Here is a 23503-nt window from a genome sequence, read left to right as displayed (position 1 = left end):
GACCATTCAATATCATTAGCCATTAGGACAATGCAATTAAATCAAAATGAGATCACATTAAACACTATCAGAATGAGTAACATAGAAAATAATGACAATACCAAAAGCTTGCAAGGATGTAGAAAAACTGGACCATTCATACACTGCTGATGGGAATGTAAGAAACAAAAAACACTAAAACTAAACATTCAGCTAACTACAATATGACATAGCAGCTGCACTCTTGGGCATTTATCCCAGAAAAATGAAGACTTATATTAGATTCATACAAAAACCTATGTGTGAATGTTTTTTGCAGCTTAATTCATTATGGCCCAAAACAACCCAGATGTTCTTCAACATGTGAATGGTTAAACAAACTGTGGTACACTAATACCATGAAATACTGCTCAACAAAAAAAAGAACAAACTATTGACACATACAACTTAGATAAATCACCAGTGAATTATGCTAAGTGAAAAAAAAAGCCAATTTCAAAAGGCTAAGGCTAACTATAAAGCCAATTTCAAAAGGCTAACTATATGATTCCATTTACAGAATATCCTTGAAACAGCAACACTAAAGAAATGGAAGAACAGATTAGTGGTTGCCAGGCATAAGGGACAGAGAGAGGCTAAGGGGGCAGCAAATGTGCCTAAAAAAGAGGAACATGAGGGATCCTATGGTGGTAGACATCTTCTGGGTCTTGACTACAAATGCCAATATCCTCGCCCTGATATTGTTCTACACTTTGGTAAGATGTTACCATTGGGGGAAACTGGGTGAGGCATACATGGAATCCCTGTATTATTTCATACAACTGTATGTGAATTTATAATTATTTCAAAATAAAAAGCTTAATTAAAAAAAATCCAAACAGGCTTTTATGTCAAAATTGATTTACCTACAGATTCAACATTATTATCCCAATCAAAATCCCACCAGATTTTTTATCTTTTATAGAAACTGACAAATTGAATTTAAATATTCATCAACTATAAAGTTCAAAATCCTATGGTTCATATGGGAAGTGTTTCCTTTAATTTCTGATTAGAAGTTGAAAGCTTAATTATTTAATGTAATTAATATTAATTTGTTCCACTATGTAGTTATCTGGCATTAAACTATGTTTTAATTTCACCTTGCAAAACTACAGCTGCTTAAAATGCTACTTAAAGACCTCTTTAACTATTCAAGTACATCCGGTTACAATCTCTGCCCTTAAGAAAATCAAGTTGTCTATCGTAAATTTAAATGTACATAAATCAGACCAAAAGAGGCAACTGGCAAATAGTCCATGAAACGGCATTCTATAAAGTCTTATTTCCATATACTTATCCCAAATTAGTTTGTTGCCCAAATTTTATTTATTTATTTATTTATTTATTTATTTATTTATTTATTTTGAGACGGAGTCTTGCTCTGTCACCCAGGCTGGAGTGTAGTGGCATGATCTCGGCTCACTGCAAGCTCTGCCTGCCAGGTTCACGCCATTCTCCTGCTTCAGCCTCCTGAGTAGCTAGGATTACCGGCACCTGCCACCACGTCCGGCTAATTTTTTTTTTTTTTTTTTTTTTTTTTGTATTTTTAGTAGAGACGGGTTTTCACCGTGTTAGCCAGAATGGTCTCGATCTCCTGACCTCATGATCCACACACCTTGGCCTCCCTTGGCCTCCCAAAGTGCTGGGATTACAGGCATGAGCCACCGCACCTGGCCTGTGTTGCCCAAATTTTTTAAAAAGTAGCAATAACCACCAACACAACAAAATCACTTTTTTTCAAAAGAACTCGAATAAAATTTAAATCACAATATAAGTCCAAAGAGATGGGCTTTTGTCTGGTCAACAATGGGAGAAGATAGCAGCCCTGTCAAAGACTGAGCTCAGCATTCCCGCTATTAATTCATCTCCATTTCTATTTCCTGAGTGCATTTTGGCCTGTATTTCCTACTGACTGAGAGATCAGTAAACACTAGCAGGCTCCTGGAAAATGAAGTCTGGTGAAGCTTTCTCCTAAAGTCAGAAGAAAAATGAGGAGCACAGATGAGATGTGGCAGGAAGGGGACAGGATCACACTAAAGTGGCATGATCACAATTTTGAACATTTTACATAATGTACTCAACTAAACTATGGTTGATTCACTCGATACATGATCTAAGTATTAACATGTTTTACTGACAAACATAGTACTACCATGAATTAGTTGAAACCTGGCATACTATTCTGGAAAGTTTGACCATCACTAAAACATAGAATCCAGGACAATACTATAGGGAAAGCACTAAACATTCCAGGAATTCAAGCCTCCTTGTAGCAGCCTTTTAACCTTTTCATAACTGTGACTCACTATTTAAAATCTGGCACTTACACATATGCATGTTTATACAACACACACACACTCTTGAAACTATTGCTTCATGAAGTAATAGTAATGACTCCCATTATGTATAATGTGCTCTGATTTTTCTTTTTTTTTTTTGGTGACAGGATCTCACTGTGTCACCCAGGCTGGAATGCAGTGGCAGTCGCATGATTATAGCTCACTGCAGCTTCAGTCTCCTGGGCTCAAGTGATTGTCCTGCCTCAGCCTCCCAAGTAGTTGGAACTACAGGCTCATGCCACTGCACACAGCTGATTTTTAAATTTATTTATTTATTTATTTATTTATTTTTGGTAGAGGCAGGGTCTTGCTCTGTTGCCCAGGCTGGTTTCTACCTCCTGGACTCAAGCAATCCTCCCACCTTGGCCTCCCAAAGTGCTGGGATTCCAGGTGTGAGCCACTGTGCCTGGCCTACCATTTTCATATAGATACTAATTTTTTTCAGTATTGCCAACAACTGAGGGGGAAAAAGGAAAAAAGTAGTCATGGCCCACTAAATTAATTTCTTATAATCTACTAAAGGATCCCTATATCGCAATTTGAAAAACAGTGCTATACAAATGGCAGTAAAATGTTAACATCTGGGAAATCTTTTTTTTTTTTTTTTTTTTTTTTTTTGAGATGGAGTCTCGCTCTTGTTGCCCAGGATGGAGCGCAATGGCATAATCTTGGCTCCACAACCTCCACCTCCCAGGTTCAAGCGATTCTCCTGCCTCAGCTTCCCGAATAGCTGGGATTATAGGCATGCACCACCATGCCCAACTAATTTTTTAGAGGCGGGGTTTCACCACGTTGGCCAGGCTGGTCTTGAACTCCTGGCCTCAGGTGGTCCGCCCACCTTGGCCTCCCAAAGTGCTGGGATTACAGGTGTGAGCCACCATGCCTGGGCCCATCTGGGAAATCTTGATGAAGGTGTCCAAGAATTCTTTGTATGAGTCTAGTATTTTTTTGGAAATCTAAAATTATACAAATAAAAAATAAATTTAAGAATGCATCTAATTCACTTCACAGAGGAATAAGATTTAAGGAGCAGTTACCATGTCTCACACATCTTTTATTTCCTAATTTCCCCTCCCCTTTCCTTACTGTCACACAATTCTTTGCATATAGCAGGCTTTCAGTAAGCATATGCTAAACAAAAAATATATAGGAAGGTATAAGTCAGAGATGACACCATAAAGTAGGTAGATCTTTAGCTGGGCCTTCAAAGCAGTGGATTTTGATTAGCAAAGCAGAAAGAATTAAGCGACTGTAATCCCAGCTACTCGGAAGGCTGAGGCAGGAGAATCGCTTGAACCCAGGAGGCAGAGGCTGCAGTGAGTCAAGATCTCGCCACTGCACTCCAGCCTGGGCAACAGAGGGAGACTCCGTCTCTAAATAAATAAAGAAATAACACTGGACGTAGTGGCTCGCAATCTGTAATGCTAGCACTTTGGGAGGCCGAGGCAGGCAGATCACTTGAGGTCAGGAGTTTGAGACCAGCCTGGCCAACATGGTAAAACCCCATTTCTACTAAAAATACAAAAATTAGCCAGGCCTGGTGGCAGGGCCTGTAATCCCAGCTACCTGGGGGGATGAGGCAGGAGAATCACTTGAACCCAGGAGGCAGAGGTTGCAGTGAGCCGAGATTGAGTCACTGCACTCCAGCCTGGGCAACACAGCAAGAATCTGTCTCAAAATAATAATAATAACATTAGGTTTTAAACTTTTAATCTACTTATTAATGAAGACTCAAAGATAAAGTACAGATTCACAAAAAAATCCCAAAGGCCATTTTTTTCTTTTTTATCTTCTTCATAATAATGACATCAGCGAAATGAAGATTCACAGAAAAAGGTAACACATAGTAAATAAAAGCTGTGAGTATATTTATATACTTACTGAATGCCACCAAGAATGAAATCTATCCCCTCTCTTCTTAGAAAACTACAAATTAGGAGAATTAAAAATTGTACCTCAAAATTCTGTTCCATTATGTTTCCACCTTTACTCAAACTCTCCATGATGGCCTTATTTCGAAGAATATCCTCTTCACTGAGATGTTCTCTTCTTTTCCTTGATTCTAAAACAAGTCCATTCACCAGATAAAAGTCTGCCAAAAAGTTTCCTACTCTTTCCTAAAACAAAACCAAATATTTAAAAGTAAAATTTTTAGGTTAAAAAAAGTGTCAAGGTAATATATTTTTCCATAAACATGTAACATGTAGATAAAAATAAATATTCCTTTGGTACTTGAAATTATCAAATTATTTTGCATTTTCTAGGTTTATACAATATATACATCTAAGTTATTCAATAAGTTAAAACATATACAAAGCATACATTTCAAATCAGTAGAGAAATTTAAAACACACAAAAATGTATGGTAGTTAATTTGCAAATGATTTTAAATAAAATTGCCACATAGCATTTCTTTAGATCCTACTCCCAAGTAGCACAAAGCTATCTCAAAACTATTAAGTTGGCAGTCAAATATCACAAGTAACAAGGAGGGGTCAGGGATAACACCGTTCCCATTTTATAGATAGAAAAAGAGTGGAATAAAAAGAAATAGTACACATCACATAAGAATCTCTAGTACAACCAGAATTAATGACCTGTTCAAATTCTCTATTCTCTAACAGGCACCAAACTTCAAATTATAGCTGCTTGTTTTCAACAAAGAAAACAGTGCCCTTGCTCACCAATACAATTAAAGTGTTTTAGGGAAACTCAAGTGGTATAAAGGACATCAAGAAAAGTCATTACTTCCTTTCAACAAAGTCCTCTTAAACCTTCAACATTAACTTTTACCTTTTTCAGACCCACAGGTATTCAGAGTTTGAAATACCTTGCTTAAAAAAAAAAAAAGATAAATAACTTACTGAAAACAAGCTTCCCATTTCTATCTGCATGCAAATCACATGTCTCCACCCTGCTGCTGTTTACTGACACTCCAAAACTACATGTTCAGAGTTGTGTTCCGGTCCACTTGCAAAAAAACCAAAGCATTCTGCACCTGTTTCTACCTACAAAATGGGAACCTTAGGCATTACTGACTCCCTCCTTACCTGTCAAAGATTTAAGAAGATCACCTAGATGCTTCAAGAGCTTTGAGCTGCTTAGCAGTAGTACTAGATGATTAGCAGTTTCAATTTTTATCTTCTCTTGAAGTGATCCATCTAATGCTGCCCAGAAGAACAAAGTACAAACAAATAAGACTTTAAAGCCAACAAATGGACTGCAATGTAGGACCTCACAACTGAGAATGCTATAATGCCATTAGGCTTAGAGAGGAAAATCAGTGAGCTTAGATTTCCTAACAGAATTTATCTGTGGCTGGGAAATAACCAGGTGGTAATTATCAGTTTTTGAAACCTTATAATGAAAAACCACTTAGTAAATGTAAATTATCATATCAACAAAATGTTAAGAGTGTATTCCCCATTATCCAGCCACTTAATTTCTTGCTACTTATAATTGGCAAAAACATGTAAAAGGATGATAAACATGTCATTTATAATGGCAGAAAACTGAACACAAATATGTTTCTATTCATTTAAATGTACAAAAACAAGACTGAATAAGTTAAGTTAGAGTATATACATCATATAGAATACTACACAATTGCTAAAAAGAGTGAACTAGCACTACATGTACTGGTAAGAGAAGACTTCTAAGACATACTAAAGAATGAGGAAAAAAAGCTAGCTGCAAAACAGTAGATACGATACGACACTTTATAAAAAAGTAAGCATCAGCAACAAAAGGCTATCTACTATTATGAGTTCATATTTATGTATTGAGAGCATAAAAAAGGTCTGGAGGATATAAAGACTGGTGACGTTCTACAAGGGGATGTGGGACTGTGGGCAGTGGCCAAGGAGGGCTTTTTAGCTTTATGTATAAAGTTGTATGATAATTTTATGTGTCAGCGTGGCTAGGCTATGATGCCAGGTGTTTGGTCAAACACCAGTCTAGATGTTGCCGTGAAGGTATTTTTTAGATGTGATTAACAACCAATGGACTTTAAGTAGAGCTAATTACCCTGCATAATGTGGGTGGGCCTAATCTAATCAGTTTGAAGGTCTTAAGAGCAAAAACTTAGGTTTCCAGGGAAAAAAAAGCAATTCTACCTCACAACTGCAACACAGAAACCCTGCTTGAGTTTCCAGCCTGCAGATTTCTTTTTCTCTTTTTTTTTGGACAGGGGTCCGCTCTGTCACCCAGGCTAGCGTGCAGTGGTGTGATCACTCACTGTGGACTCAACCTTCTGGGCTCGAGTAATCGTCTTACCTCATCCTTCCAAGCAGCTGCGACTATAGGCTTGTGCCACCTCAGCCATCTAATTTTTACATTTTTTGTAGAGTCAGGTCTTGCTCTGTTGCCCAGGAGGCCAAGCCTGAACATTTCTAACTCAAGAGCACAATATCCACACATTACTAAATTTCCAGCCTGCTAGATTGCTCTCCATTTCAATTTGCCAACTCCTACGATTTCATGAACCACTCCTCAAAATAAATCAATTTCTCCCTCCTTCTTCTCCTCTCCCCCTTACTCTTTTTTCTTCCTCTCTCCTCTCCCCACTCCCCTTCTCTCTATTGGTTTTGTTTCGCAGAGAACCCTAATAAGGCTATTTTTTTTATTTCTCCAGTGAGAATATATTCATTTCACTGTGTATAAAAATAATTTTTAATAGAAGTCAATCTTGATGCTGACTTGATGTAGTTACTTATTGCTAAATTTAAAAGTTTACAAAAATGCTTCTTCATACAGCTCCTTCAATTTTTTATTTATTTATTTATTTATTTATTTTTTGAGACTGAGTCTCACTCTGTCTCAGGCTGCAGTGCAGTGGCGCCATCTTGGCTCACTGCAATCTCCACCTCCCAGGTTCAAGCGATTCTCCTGCTTCTGTCTTCTGAGTATTACAGGTATGCACCACCACACCTGGGTAATTTTTGTATTTTTAGTAGACACAGGTTTTCACCATGCTGGCCAGGCTCGTCTCGAACTCCTGACCTAGTGATCCGCCGGCCTCAGCCTCCCAAAATGCTGGGATTACATGCATGAGCCACCGCGCCTAGCCTCAAAATTTTTCGAATATATATTTGAATGGTCTTATATAACCTCTTGCTGACAGATATAATGGGGAATTATGGAAATAATTTATACTAATGGGGAAACTTCCACTGAGATTTGATTTAACATTTCTATACTGTTGCAGAAATGTAAGGTTATTTAATCTTAGTCATATGTATAGAATACAAGAAACAAATATTAAGTAAATGAGAAGTCTAAAGTAGGGAGAAAAACAGGTTCACAGAAATAGTCAAGTTTATCCCTTTTTGTAGTCTTCTTATGGAATAAAGCACTAGAAGTGTGGAATCATGTGAAAACATTGTTCCCTGTATAATAACAAGGCAGCTAGCAGTAAGAGTCCTTCCTGACACAGAATTCAAATGAGCTCAGCTTTCTTTCCTGAATTCTCCAAGGACACATTCTGACTCTAACCATCCATTATAATTCCTTATCTGGATTCAAGGAACAGAGAAAAAAAACTACTTGGAGACAATGTTGTAAGCTACTTCTTGCATTTCATCACATTATTTTGGAAATATTAAATACCGAACAATGCTTAAAGTTTAAAAATCTAGATTTGCACATACTGTTTTATCTTCCCGAAAAAGCCATCCTGTCTGGGCACGCGTGAAAGAAATTGATTTTGTTGATAAAGTTGCAGAGTAAATATCACTGCTCATTAAAATATCAACCTCTTCTTCTGTTTCCATCTCTGATTCCTGGGATCGGAACAAAAGTTAAATATAAAAATCTAGGTTTTTCAAAAGTTCTTAGTGCTACATATGAAAATATCAACAATTATAATGTTACAAATTTTTAAAGACAAAAAGGACAGTTTCTAAATAATGTGAAGTGCTACTTACCCTAAAAAGAATTAGATGTTTAAATTGTACATATTAATATCTTCTGTAAGTTAGCATTATGACTAATTATGAATCTACAAAAGCAGGACACATGAAATATAGTACTCTTACCCTGTTATAGATATGTAATGGAAGCAGTACTAGATTACCCATTATAAAACTATATAGTCCATAAAGCAATGTTTAAAAACTACTTTAAGAATTAAGTTGACAGATCTGAAAAAAAGCCCAGATAAAGAATATTTTTCTTTCAACACAGATGAATCTTACTTTAGTTCTTTTTAATGCAAAGATCCACCACTGTCATTTCAGCCTTTCTTTCCCAGTAAATTCTAAGTGGAAGAAAGAAAGGAAGGAGAGAACAGAAGGGAAGGATAGAAGAAGGGAAGCAGCAGAGAGGGAAGGAAGGAAAATAAGTAAGAAGGGATCTTTTCTATATTCCTTATAAAATGGAAAGGAATCCATAAATATCAACCATGATTTCTAAACTTAATGAGTAGCCATGCTTCAGGTTTTATCCTGTACATACTCCCTAGTGCTGGTATATAATAATTGAGCAATAATTATTTTTTATATGAGAAAAAAGGAAAGTTTTGTGCTTGCTTCAGGGACAGAAGACTAAATGATCAAGTATAGAAAAGTAAGTGAGCAGGTATAAGATGAGATTCTATTCCATAATAGGCCAAGAGAGATATCCTAACTAATATTTAAGACGTTATAAGGAAGAAAAAAGGCAAAACCTAGGGAGTCGTCTGAAGAATAGGGTTTACAATAGTTAGAGATGCCATTCTCCATACCTCCTTATTCCTAGGTTCCCAAGAGGCCCATTTCCTATTCTTCACCATCTAACTTTAACCTACATATAGTCCCTTTCTGAATTTCTAAAAACAATACCCATGGCAGCCAGGCGCAGTGGCTCACGCCTATAATCCCAGCACTTTGGGAGGCAGAGGCAGGCGGATCACGGGCAGACATCCTGGCTAACATGGTGAAACCCCATCTCACTAAAAATACAAAAAATTAGCCAGTCATGGTGGCATGCGCCTGTAGTCCCAGCTACCCAGGAGGCTGAGGCAGGAGAATGCCGTGAACCCAGGAGGCGGAGGTTGCAGTAAGCCGAGATTAATCACGCCACTGCACTCCAGCCTGGAGACAGAGAGAGACTCCGTCTCAAAACAACAACAAAAAACAATAGCAATAGCTTGGGCCTGGGACAGTACCATTTCCTCTACCCCTACAAGTAAAGAATGCAAAATCTTGGTATTACTGCTAAAGCCGTAATAAGTGAAAATGTATTCCTGGTAACCCAAATTAATTCTGAACACAATTTTCTTTAAAAAAAAGTTTGGTTGCCGGGCGCGGTGGCTCAAGCCTGTAATCCCAGCACTTTGGGAGGCCGAGACGGGTGGATCACGAGGTCAGGAGATCGAGACCATCCTGGCTAACACGGTGAAACCCCGTCTCTACTAAAAAATACAAAAAACTAGCCGGGCGAGGTGGCGGGCGCCTGTAGTCCCAGCTATTCCGGAGGCTGAGGCAGGAGAATGGCGTGAACCCGGGAGGCGGAGCTTGCAGTGAGCTGAGATCCGGCCACTGTACTCCAGCCTGGGCGACAGAGCGAGACTCCGTCTCAAAAAAAAAAAAAAAAGGTTGGTTGCAGTAGTTAAACAGAACTATTAAACACTATACTTCAAACACATTATGAATCAACTAGAATTTTACATATTAGCTTGGAAACTGAACACTATATAACCCATTGTCTATGAGCAAATTTGCCTTACATTTCAAACATCCTATTTTCAATAAACTTTTGGAACAGAATTCTTATATAAATCAGAGACTATCTCTTAACCACATCACAAAAAAATCTGCTGTTTTAATTAATTACATTGCTTCAACATTTAATGAAGTTATTACTTATACATACATATTAGGATAAAAAACAAGTATTCTCTGCTCAAAGGAATACTGCTCAAAATCTATCTTTCCTGTATTGTAGGCATTATAAAATACATAATACATATATGTATGTATACATACATACCTTAATACCTTAAAACTGGTAGCCTTAATACCAGTTCTTTGGTAATACTATGACATTCGCAAATACTTATGCACTATTAGCCTTAACTTCTAGCTTCTCTTTCAAGACCATATTTCCAATTCACTTATTGCCTAGTTGGCTATCCTGTTGTAATTTCATAAGTAAGAGGTCAAACTAATAAATATCTGAGAGTCTAATATAGGAGTAAGCAAACTATAATCAGTTGCCTGTTTTTATGAATTAAAGCATAAGGTAATAAACTCATTTATTTACATATTGTCTGTGGCTGCTTTTAACAACAGCAGAGTTGAGTAGTTGTGACAGAGGCCATATGGCCCATGAACATATTTTAATATCTAAAAATATTTATTATCTCTTCCTTCACAGAAAGAGTTTACCAACCTATAGCGTAGAATGTACTGATGCTGTATTAGATACCAGGGAATACAACAAAAAGAACCCCATGCCCTTGAGGAGCTTAGACTAACAGAATGGTAAAAAGCCATGTCAGTAAATGTAACATTAGAAGTTTTATGGTTCCAAATTTAATAGGAGCATAAGGACAACAAAAGTCATTTGGCGGCAGAGAAAGTAACACCAAGTGCATGCCCGACAGGTGTGAGGGTGCAAAAAGAAAAGCATTCCAGGAAGTGGAAAGAATATGAAAAAAGGAATAAAGGCCCAAATAGCCTGGCACATCTGACAAACTGCCAAGAGCGCAGTATGATGGTATCTGAAATAGCAAGATAAGAAAAAGGCTAGAAAGGTGAGCAAAACTAAGGTGACAAAAGGAAACATGCCATGCTAAGGAGATTAGATTTCACTCTAGGTAATGGGGAACTTTTTAAGTATCTTTAAGTAAGTAAGGTTTCACAAATGTGTTTCTAAAGTTCAGTGTATCTCCAACATGTGGGATAATTTAGAAGCAGACAAGAAGGGAGCCAGGAAGATCATTTATAAGACTTTCCAATGGTCCAGTTGAGAAATAATGAATATTTAAATTACAGTAGTGACAGTGTGAATAAAAGAGGAATAATTATGAGACATTAAGGAGAAATAAATGACCAGATATGTACTCTGTTGAGAAAACATACAGTACAAGAAAAGATACCAGAAATAACTCCTAGGTTTCTGACTGAATAGAGAATGACATCATTCATCAAAAGAGGAAAAACAGGAAAAAGAGCAGGTTTTGAGGAAAAGTAGTAAGGTTAGTTTTAAATAAGGTGAATTTTGAGGTACCTGGGAGACACACATGATATCCACTAGGCATTTAAACACATAAGCCTCTACTCAGAACTGTCTGGACACAAACATGTATTTGTAAATCATCAACCTATAGGACTGTGGGAATGGAAGGGATTATTCTGGCAGTTTGTAAAAATGAGAACCATATCAAGGGCCTATCAATGGTTTTTCAACACAAAGATATGGCATGAGAGAAGGAAAATCATGTTGTACTTGAAGAGGGAAAGGACACAGAAAGGAAAGGCAGCCAAAGAGTTAGGAAAAGTAAGACTGCAGACAGAGCCAAAAGAAGTATTTGTATTAAGGAAATAAAATAAAGATTGTCAACAACATTAAAAGAAGGTAAGATAAAAAGATAATACATGGTAAAGGTCCAGCACAGGTTCAACAAATGAAAACTATAAATGAGAATGAAGAGAAGTTGGAGTTCATTGATCTAGGAGATAATCAGTTGAATTCTGAGCAGACTCAATGGACTGGTCAAGATGGAGACCAGAGGATAGTAATTAAAAAATGAAAATAGGCCAGGAGCAGTGGCTCACGCCTGTAATCCCAGTTCTTTGGGAGGCCAAGGTGGGTGGATCATTTGAGGTCAGGAGTTTGAGACCAACCTAGCCAACAAAGTGAAACAAAGCCTCTACTAAAAATACAAAAATTAGCTGGGCTTGGTGGTGGGCGCCTATAGTCTCAGCTACCCTGGAGGCTGAGGCAGGAGAATTGCTTGAACCCAGGAGGCAGAGGTTGCAGTGAGCCTAGATCATGCCACTGCATTCCAGCCTGGGTGACAGAGCGAGACTCCAGTCTCAAAAAAAAAAGAAAGAAAAAAGAAAAGAAAGCTAGTGGTCAGGAAACTATAGCTTTAGGAGCAAACCATCTCAATTATACCTTAAGCTTTTAAGCAAATTATACTGAGGTTTGGCTAAAAACCTAGATTTTTTTTTTTTTTAACAATTTAAAGGAATATTGATAAGACAACATGCTTACCTCATGATGTATTCGCTGATAAACTTTTTGTTCATTGTCTAATACTACAAAAGATTCAGAGGGTGCCGCATCCCCATTGAAAATGAAGCTTAGATCCCCTCGTTGGCACTTCATGTCAGTAAAGTCTATGAGAGTTGTGTCAAGCCTGTGAAACATGGGTAGATGAGAAACTCTGACAAATATAATTTTGATAAAACTTCACTAATAATTAAATAAGCTTTATTCCTTCTAAACTCAAACCAAGATGCTAATACCATATTGCAAAGTCAAATTTATACATAAAAACTAAATTTAAAATATTTTGTTAAAAACCAAAAGACTAATGCCTAACCATCTGATACCAAACCTTGCTTTATCCTTCAACTTGATAAACCATTTAAATTCTTAGCCATTCTATTTGACTTCTCAGATTTGGACTAGTATTCTCTTTCCCAGCCAACATCTCCACACCCTGGAAACCTTACAGATCATTCTGTATCTAATACTCATGGATTCACACATCTGTGTGTTTACTGTGCTCTTTGGTAACCTGGACCTGTCATGGTCCAGCCTAATGTGCTAGTCTCAAACAACATTCTACAAAGCACTACTTGCTGAAATTAGGAAAAATACTGAAAATAGAAAGCTTACAATACATTGAAGTGCTTCAATCTTGCACATGGCTTTATAAATCACCAGATCAGGATCACCCTAGCTAATGGCTACTAAACCCAAGAAACTGGTTGGCCCCGCTGTCAAGAGATGCTGGTCACATCCCCAGGAAGCTCCTTTAAGCCTCCGTGAAAGATCTACCCTGGCTACTGAATTTCTAATGCAACTGTAATAATTCATTACTCTGTATGTTTTTCAGTTCTCATCACAGACAAGGCAAAATGAGTTGGTATTCTTGGTTTCCCTAGACAGGAAAAACAGAAATAAAACATGCCTCACATGCTGCATGAAAATAATAACTAGGGTTACATAGAATTTATCATCAAAATTAATAACAACTAAGAATGAAAGTGACACTATTGATAATTCTGCCAGGAAAACAGGGGTGAGCCAGAGCAAAGAGGGAAGTATGGTTACCTTATGTATCAAGAAGCCCTAAAAAAGTAACGCATCAACTCACGGGGGGCTAGGATGGGGGGACCCTGTCTGTTGCTTTATAGCTGAAATCTAGTTTTTAGTCCACTCCCAGAAGCTAGAATTCAGCTATACTATTAAATAGCACCTATCACTGCTTGAGCATGTGTCCTAAAAGAAAATAGTATTAAAAAGGACTCTTCTCCTATCTCTGTAAGATGTGGGCTCCTGATAATACCAAAAAGGAACAGATCATTCTATATGTAAGTGCACTATTTGAGCTCCAAGCTTCAGCTATCAGGGAATGTTATGCTCTACATAAAAGAAAAAATGGGCTAAAACAGTCTTCTGCCTCCATTCCCTGCTTGCCCATCATAGGTGAAAGTGGTAGTGGGTTGCCAGGAGTGGTGATGAAAAGGTAAGTAAAGAGATGCACAGAAAGACAGATAAAGAAAGACAAAGACAGACTGACATGGTGACCTTTGAGATTTTAGATCTAACGATATGTAAAATTAGTCATAGAAACTTCCCAGTTATATAAATTAATACAGCCTATTTTTATTTCATCCGTGTTTCTACAATTTACAATAAAAAGGGTAATACATTTTCTGTATATCCCTGACATATTAGATGACCTGGTAAGCTGCATCACATATGCCTCAATAAATAATGTTAATTATCACGATGGCATTTTCAAGTACTCACTAGTCCTTGGCTTTAAGCCTATGAACCTAAACATTTTTAATTTTTCCCATGTAATTAGCCATGAAGAAGAATTTCTTTATACAAATGCAAATATTTGAATAGAAAGTATTATTTTTAAGAAGAAAGCCTGAAAAAATGCCAAATAACACCGAAAAAAGGAACTAAAGGCTTCACTTCAGACAAGAAAATCTTGAAAAGTGTGCAAATATACTTTCAATCAGTGATTACAGATTACCTCTTAATTATTTATATTTATGGTCAAAATCTTTGTTAGTACTCTCAAGAATAATGTTGCTCACACTTTCCTATTTCTACTGAAGTATTAGTTTCTCTTTGATACCAGAGAAGACATTTCAAATGATTACATGGCTGCCATGAGATAAAAGTAAACTTAAAGATTTCTCTTTGAATATATTTTAAAATTTAGCTTTATTAAAATGGTGTTAAAAATTGTCTTATGACATTTAAAATAGCAAGTTTTTAATTTAATGTTAACAGATTTTTTCCTTTAGATTCTTATCACCTAGGCAAAAAACCTTTTGTCATGCATCCTAAAAGCTATCCTCTCCATTAATCTGGTAAGCCTTGTTTGATGAGAGCTTTAGAACCTATCACATTTGTCCTTCATCCTCAGTTACTAGTAAGCCCCATGTCTGAGTTGCTAAGTTATAGTAATTTCCCCTTAACCTACAACCTCTCTCACAATTTTTCTCCCCCAGGCTTTTACCCTCATGTTCCTGTTTTAACTTTTGTGTGTGTGTGACAGGGTCTCACTCTATCACCCAGGTTGGAATACAGTGGCACAATCTCGGCTCACTGTAGCCTCAACCTCCTGGGCTCAGGTGATCCTCCCACCTCAGCCTCCTGAGTAGCTGGGACTACAAGTGTGTGCCACCATGCCCAGCTAATTTTTTGTATTTTTTGAACAGACAAGATTTCATAATATTGCCCAGGTTGTGTTTTAACCTTTTTGGTTTTATTACCTATACTTATTATATAATGTGTACCAAAACATTTACTTTAAAAAGTCATATATAAATGTGAAGCAATTTTTTTCAAAGAGAATCCTTTTTGCCTAAACCTAGGACTCAAACAGAATAAAAACTTTATTTTTTTTGAGACAAGGTCTTACTCTGTTGCCCAGGCTAAAGTACAGTGTCATGATTATGGCTCACTGCAGCCTCAACTTGCTGGGGTCAGGTGGTTCTCCCACCTCAGTCTCCCAGGTAGCTGGGACTATAGGCACGTGTCACCTTGCCCAGCTAATTTTTAATATTTTTTTGTAAAGATGGGGTTTTGCCATGTTGCCCAGTCTGGTCTTGAACTCCAGGACTCAAGTGATCTACCTGTCTCAACCTCCCAAAGTGCTGGAATTACAGGCATAAGCTACCACACCTGGCCTAAAACTAACTTTTTAAAGTATCACATAGAAGATAATAGTATGCTCCAAAATTGCCTACCATCTTTGGCAAGCACCTATATTAAAAATGTCTAAATTAATGAAACCATAATAATTGCTAACAAAAGACTGCTGAATTAAATCCACATCAAAAATCCTTTTCTACTTAATTTTTCTTCTATTTTTCTGTATTTTCCAAGTTTTCTGTAATGACAATGCATTTAAGGTACATGAGCACTTTTATAATTAGAAACACCTGAAAAGGTTTTTTTAAAAACACAGGCTGGGTGTGATGGCTCACACTGTAATTCCAGTACTTTGGGAGGCCAAGGTGGAAGAATCACTTGAGTCTGTATGTTCAAGACCAGCCTGGGCAATATAGTGAGACCCCATCTTTATTAGTTAAAAAAAGAAAAAACAAAAAACAAAAAAAAAATCTACCTTAACCAAATTCTATTGCTTAAGGATAATATCCTAGAATTTACTTCCAACTAAAAGTTATTGCTTCACTAATTCAAAATACTAAACAATAAATTTCTCTGAAATAGCTGATTTTTTAAAACTTCTGCTTTGTGTCATGGTGACAAGAACAACGAACAAGAAGTCAGAAGTCCTGGTTCAGCCATTAATTTGTAAAATGCTCTTGTAAAAAAATCACTTAACTTATCTGAGCTTTCTCATCTCTAAATGAGGACTTAATATGAGATAATCCTTCAAGTTATTTCTAGTTCTAGACCCTTAAACATTCAAATTAATATTCTGGAGATATATAGAAACACACGTACACAAAATTTTATATATACATGTATACTATTTATAAATATACCAATATATGTACACATATATATAGAAGTTGGCATATTCACTAGCATTATATATAGTTTACAAATAGATAATTTATAAATATGGCTATATTATTATAAAGCAAAATAAAGAATGATAAAAGTAAAATTCTCATGTAAGTTAAATAGATGTATTTTCCATCAGATCCAAACATTAATCTTAGTTATAAAAGGAATAGAATAGAAGGAAATTAAAATTAGCCTCAAAGTATTCACTGGAATGGCTAGATGAATGAATGAATGGAAGAACAGATGCACGGATGAGTAAACAGGGGAAGGAAATATATGAAACAGATGGAGAAAAAGTCAATAATTGGGTCTTCCTTATGTGTCCCTTATTCCTTAAAAAATCCAGGATCAGGAAGGTAACCACTGTAAATCTTAATATTACATCAAGATTCTCACTGTTTGCCTTCTAGATAGTCTGTAGTTACATAAGAATAGTATCTTTGCTTTAGTCAAGATTTTATGTCTTTTCCACTTTGAGTTTGTTCTCTAAGTAATAAAAAATAAAACAAAGTTTCTATGTCTTTGATTTTTTATCTGTATGTCTCAAATGAGATAAAATATTGTGAATCTGTTACAGCATTTTAACATCATAAAACATATGTAAGTTATGATTACAGGGAAAAAAATCTTCCTCTAAATCTCAACTTTCTTTTACTGAGAAAAAAATCAAATCACCTTACCTGATATTGATACCTTGTTTGTATATTTTACATGCATCGGAAGGCAGAATTCGGGAAAGTAAAGGCACTGTATTTTTAAAAACAAAAGATAAAAAATAACTATCTAAATTTTGAGATATTTACAAACTTTTAAATTAAAAGAGTAATGTGACATTTTATTATCAAATTATAATAATTTCTTTTCAAATAGTATTTTTCCATTTAAAAATAAATAAAATATAAAAAACAATTTTAAGCAACTTCAAATATCTACTAGTTACTTGTAATTTCTGTATAGCTTACTATACTCCTATCCCACCCACAAACAAGGGTAGCAGAGTCAGTATGATGCCACTCAGGTACAGACTGCATATTATAGATGAGTAAACAATACCCTATGGTAACTAAACCCTCCTGAATGGGTAACCAGATAGACCTGAACCTTATCTAATTTTTTAAATAAAATTTGGAAAAATTGCAGGAAAGTAATGTGTATAATAGAAAGAGGCATCTTTGAAGTGAGACAGTTAAATTTGAGTTTGAATCCCAAATATATGCCTTAGTTATTTAGACTCAATGTACCTGAGTTTCAAAATCTGTATTTATCTATAGACTTCTACATTCCTATGTTGCTATCTATAGCTCATATACAAGCCACAAGCTGTATTCTGATAGTTTTTTATTATTTATTATCTGCTATTTTGGGGAGATAGGAGTTATTCTATGGATAAATAAAGCTGTATAACAGGCTATAATAAACTACCATGTATAAAGAAATGAAAAAAATGTGAAGCTCAAATTCTTGAAATTAAGACCATATCACAGGCACATGTGTACATAAGTGTGTGTGTAATATACAATTAACAGTCGCAAATACAGGATGGATTGATTCTGTAGATAACAAATAAAAATAGAAAATTAGTCTTTTAGTTAAAACATGCTATCTGCATAATGCAAAATTTAAAGTAGTGATCATATTATAAATCATTTGACACTTTATAGTATATAAAGGGCTTTATAGTATACTTTATAGTATACAAAGTATTACAGTATACAAAAGGCTTTCTTCAAAAAAATGATTTTATTTCATATACATCAAAAGAAAGTTTGCAACAGGTGGGGTAGTTAGTATTATCCTCATTTTAAAAATGAAGAATCAAGCTCAGAAAACACATAAAATATGTGATTTGCCATGTCAAATACTTAGGGGCCAGTACTTCTGATTCCAATTCAAAGCTTTTATATACCTAAAAACCCAGGCTGTAATATTTCAGTTACCTTCAAACTTGTTACTAAGTCTGTGGCTATTTTCTCCGAAGTCTGAATATAAGTAACAGCATCAAAAAAAAGTATGTTCTACTATCTCAAAAGTAAACTCACCCTGATTTCAGTATTTCTTGGCTTCCCCTTATTTTTCGCTTGCTGTTTTAAAAATCATTATGTGTTTTGACAAGGGAAAGAAATATGCCAAAACTCTTAAAGCTTGATCATAAAATCTAATAAAAGATCTAGGCTATCTAGAAGCCAACGGGTTTCGTTTTAGAATTATATATGACATCTAATCATCATGTACTAATAGTTGTGACTTTAAATCAGTAAAATCCTTTATTAGGAATGAAACAGATGTGCTGACTTTTTGCATCAAAGTCAAGTTCTCAGAGAAGAAATACTTCGGACAACTGTCTCATGGTTACTTCAGGAACTCAATTATGCAACATTTATAATGTGTTGTTTATAACTGTAGATATATACACAATTTTAGAAGTGATTGCATGTATTTATATCTTTTAGTATAATTAAAATATCACTTTTAAACTATTTTATAACATTTTGTTCAGCAATATACATTGACTATTTTAGAATTCAAACCACTAATGATTACTAAGGGAATCAGTTAAAGAGCCAAAATACTCAAGGAACAACCCAGTTTAGGATCACAAAGCAGGACTGGGGTCTCTATAGATGGGGAAAAAATGGGGTAAAAAAGATAGTATTCATGTTTTAGACCAATCTAACTTGGAGCTCCTTTACTACACAAGGCTACTATAAACCTGTTTTTCTATGTGTTCTAGGACACCAGGACCCCCGAATAAGGCATAAAAGTAACAGAGCAACAAGACTGCATAATCTTTAACAGAGTCAAACTAGCCTGAGCTAGAGTTATAAAAATGTGAGAAAAAACTGATTAAATTTAGAATTAAAATTCTTTATACAAGGATTAAACACACTAGAAAAATCTTAATCATCCATGCCACAAAGTATTATGCAGCTGTTAAAATTAGTGAAGTATTACCACATGAAATACGGTAAGATGCCTATAATTGGTTGAATAAAAATGACAGCTGGGTGTACAGCTCACGCCTGTAATTCCAGCACTTTGGGAGGCTGAGGAAGGCGGATCATCAGAGGTCAGGAGTTCCAGCCTGGCCAACGCGGTGAAACCCTGTCTCTACTAAAAATATAAGGCGCACGCATGTAGTCCCAGCTACTCAGGAAGCTGAAGTGGTAGGATCACTTGAACCCGGGAGGTGGAGTTTGCATTGAGCTGAGATCACATGACTGCACTCCAGCCTCGGTGATAGAGTGAGACTCCCTCTCAATAAATAAATAAATAAATATGCCAACTTGCATAACAATATAATAGTATGATGCCATGGGAGAAAAAAAACCTAATTCTGAGGGGTTGTGTGTGCGTAGATATATACACAAACACTTTAGCAAGCACTGAAAAGCATTTGAAAGTAGTCATACGAAATGTTAACAATGGTCACCTCTGGGAAGTGGTAACAGGGAAACTTAAAAATACCTGATTAATTTTCTATAATGTTCAAAACTTTAACAGTGAATAGTCTATTAAAAATAGATTAAAATCTTTGTAAATTCTGAGGATAATTTTAGTATTAAATTATAATTTGTATTAGTCAAAACTAACTAAAAAGCATAATACAATTTGTAGAAATGTATACATGTTATAAAATCAATGTTTAAAATTTACATAAGCTGTAGTCTGATTTGTATCTACAAGTTCCAAATAGAGAAGGCAGTTTATCAAAAATATAATTTGTAGAAAATTATTACTTGTTGAAAAGAGGCCAGACTCTTTCTCAAGACAGTAGAAAACTACTATTTTTTCATACAGTAGAGAGAAATAAGTGTTAATAGACTTCAGATTTATAGCTACATTTATTTTTTCAGAAGAAATCAGAAGATACAAGGGAATTAGAAGAAATAACAAGTATAATTGTTAATTAAAGTTTAAATCTGGTAACTTTCTAGGCATTTTACTGCTATATAGTATATTGTATAACCTATTTTCTTACTGATGAGTTGAAGCTGAATTTGCAAACCCAAGTGTATTGTGAGAATATCATAACTTCCTCTACGTTAACAAATGCCAGAATGTAATGTTTTAAATTAAGTTGCATTTATTCACCTAACATAGACCAGGCCTAAAACTGTGAAATTTCTATTACTTTTCTTTTTTTTTTTTTTGAGACAGAGTCTTGCTCTGGAAATCCCACTACAAATTGCCTGGGAAGGGCAGTAGCAGCACTGGATGGGGCTAAGTACTGTAAGTAATTTCCATTTCACAGTCTAGAATTTGTTTTTAAATGTATAGAGAAAATCATAGAGGCACAGAATGTAGAACTGAAAAGAAACAGATTTGCTAGTTCATAATTCCTATTCTACTGACTTTGAATTATTAGCCCAAAGTTCCTCATTTGGTATAATATGCTATGTGCCTGGGCAACACAGTGAGTGAGACTCTGTCTCCAAAACAACAAAAATTAATTTAGATGCTTTAACAAAAACGCACAGAAGCTCATTATGTCCAAACCTTTTTACAGATTACATTTTTTTAAATCTTTAAAAACAACAAAATTTAGTTGTTTAGTTAGTAAAATAAAGGTCACTAGAATCAAACTTCATATTTGGATATGAAAGTTTTATGAGGAGGAGAAAAATCTTGTTCAGGTAAGTCAATAAATGACTGCAAAAAAATCTGGGGCAAAATTAGGGTCTTTCATAAGTCATTGGAATCACTGTTCAACCAAATGGTATGTAAAGAAAGTGGCTATAAAGTATGCAAGAGGCAAAATAACTGAAAGACACAAAATATACATAAACAAAAGATGTTAACTAAATTCTCCACATTCAGAGATCTAAGTACTAGATTTCAAACATCCTTAAATTCAGTAGTCCTATAATCCCATAATTATTTTCTTTTCTGAAAACTCCTTGCATTCTATTATTAAATTTTAAATGCTGTTTGTAAAACAAAATTTTTAAAACTAAAAGTAGCATTTTCAACCTTAAAAATATAAACTATTGGCCAGATGTGGTGGCTCACTTCTGTAATCCAAGCACTTTGAGAGGCCGAAGTAGGAGGATTGCTGGAGCCCAGGTGTTCTAGACCAGCCTGGGAAACAAAACGAGATTCCATCTCTACAAAAAATAGAATAATTAGCCAGGTGTGATGGCATGTGCCTGCGGTCCTAGCTACTCAGGAGGCTGAGCGGGGAGGATTGCTTGAGCCCAAGAATTCAAGGCTGTAGTAAGCTATGATCGTACTACTGCATTCCAGCCAGGGCAACAGTAAGAACTTGTCTCAAAAAAAAAAAAAAAAAAAAAGATTTATTAATGTTACTAATCAATTTGGAATAATTAAATATTATAGGGCTTTATAATGATTACAGTCAATGTCACGAAAAATACTTTTCCTCACAGCAAGTATTAAATTTGTTATCTTAACATTTCTATATGATAGGCATTTTTGTACTTGCATTTCTGCATGAGTACATATTTTATAGTAAAACATAGCACACTCTTACCCCAGCTTTGAAAATCCCAGTGAAGTTCTAGATAAAAGTCACCTAGCTGAAAAATGAAATATGAATAATTACTAAATGCACCTTAGTTAACAGCTCTTATGCTTTAAAAAATCTTTTATCATCAAAGGTCTCTAGTCAGAAATAGAAAATGATAAAATATTAACTTTAATGTTTGGAATTTGATAGAAAAAATATGGCTATTCCTTAAAACATTATAATACATGCATTACTATACTTAATTACAAAGGAAAATATGCACCTGTATATTTTATAAGAACATTTTAATTACATAGTAACATATCTGAAACTGGTAAGCATTTAAATTTCCATCAACACATATTACACTTCCCAGTATAAACAAAATAGCAATAACAATAAATATTATTTTTTAAATAGTTAACTTTAGAAGTGTTATTAAAAATTACTACCAAAATGATTATTTGTATAGCCTCATAATGGCATTTAAAAAATGGCCCATTGTAATAGAAAATATTTTTCTGTAAAGGGATAATACAAGTTTATAAAATCTGAAACATGTCATCATATAATATCTATGAAAAAATTTTTTTTATTTTTTTTGAGACAAAGTCTCACTCCATTGCCCAGGTTGGAGTACAGTGGCATGATCTTGGCTCACTGCAACCTCTGCCTCCTGGGTTCAAGCAATTCTCCTGTCCCAGTCTCCCAAGTAGCTGGGACTACAGGCGCCTGCCACCACGCCTGGCTAATTTTTTTTTTAAATTTTTAGTAGAGACAGGGTTTCACCTTTTTGGTCACGCTAGGCTCGAACTCCTGACCTCAGGTGATCCACCCACCTCGGCCTCCCAAAGTGCTGGGTTTACAGGCATGAGTCACCATGCCCAGCCGAAAAAAAATTTTTATTTTGCAAATCAGAAGTTAGACACCAAAGATTGTAACTGTGAAGAGTATATGTTCTAAATAGAAGTAGAGCATTAGAAATATAGCAACATCAACAAGTTAGTCTTTCTTTTTCAAAAAGTGATAAAAGTGAATGCTAATAGTAGAAATCATTGCAACACAAGTAAAACATTTTTCTGGCTTTTTCTTTATTTCTTCAGATCTTTTAAAAAAAAAAAAAAAGCACGGCTAACAGAGACAAGCTATCACCATAACATCATGACAGGTCTAATCTTTCTCCCACAGTTCTTTGAGACAGCAGAAATACAGAGGAAGAGAGTAACAACAGAAAACAAACCACTCTCTTTTTTGTGCCAGCATACCCAGCTCTTACCACAAGGACGTAGGACAGATAAAAAGGGTTTTTGTTATATAAAGAATATACAGGCTGGGCACGGTGGCTCACACCTATAATCCCAGCACTCTAGGAGGCTGAGGCAGGTGGATTGCTTGAGCTCAGGAGTTTGAGACCAGCCTGGGCAACATGGAGAAACCCCATCTCTACTAAAAATAC

The 23503-nt window shown here is 35.5% G+C and overlaps 1 protein-coding gene across 3 annotated transcripts in view; it reads right to left on the bottom strand.

The window, feature by feature from the left end:
* Window positions 1-23503, bottom strand: part of LOC105498366 (ankyrin repeat domain 13C) — an 88464-nt gene that overhangs the window by 23279 nt on the left and 41682 nt on the right. For all 3 annotated transcript variants that reach the window (XM_071091307.1, XM_011770431.3, XM_011770430.3), the window contains exons 5-9: window positions 22072-22117; window positions 17261-17327; window positions 12561-12705; window positions 8009-8140; window positions 4316-4477 (exon numbers count right to left, since the gene is read on the bottom strand). In XM_071091307.1, the coding sequence (XP_070947408.1) occupies window positions 4316-4477; window positions 8009-8140; window positions 12561-12705; window positions 17261-17327; window positions 22072-22117 (552 nt within the window). The remainder of the gene's footprint in view (window positions 1-4315; window positions 4478-8008; window positions 8141-12560; window positions 12706-17260; window positions 17328-22071; window positions 22118-23503) is intronic.

Source organism: Macaca nemestrina, chromosome 1, assembly GCF_043159975.1.
Source record: "Macaca nemestrina isolate mMacNem1 chromosome 1, mMacNem.hap1, whole genome shotgun sequence".
Lineage (NCBI taxonomy): Eukaryota > Metazoa > Chordata > Mammalia > Primates > Cercopithecidae > Macaca > Macaca nemestrina.
Note: the sequence above shows the minus strand (reverse complement) of the source record. Positions and strands in the feature narration are given on the sequence as shown.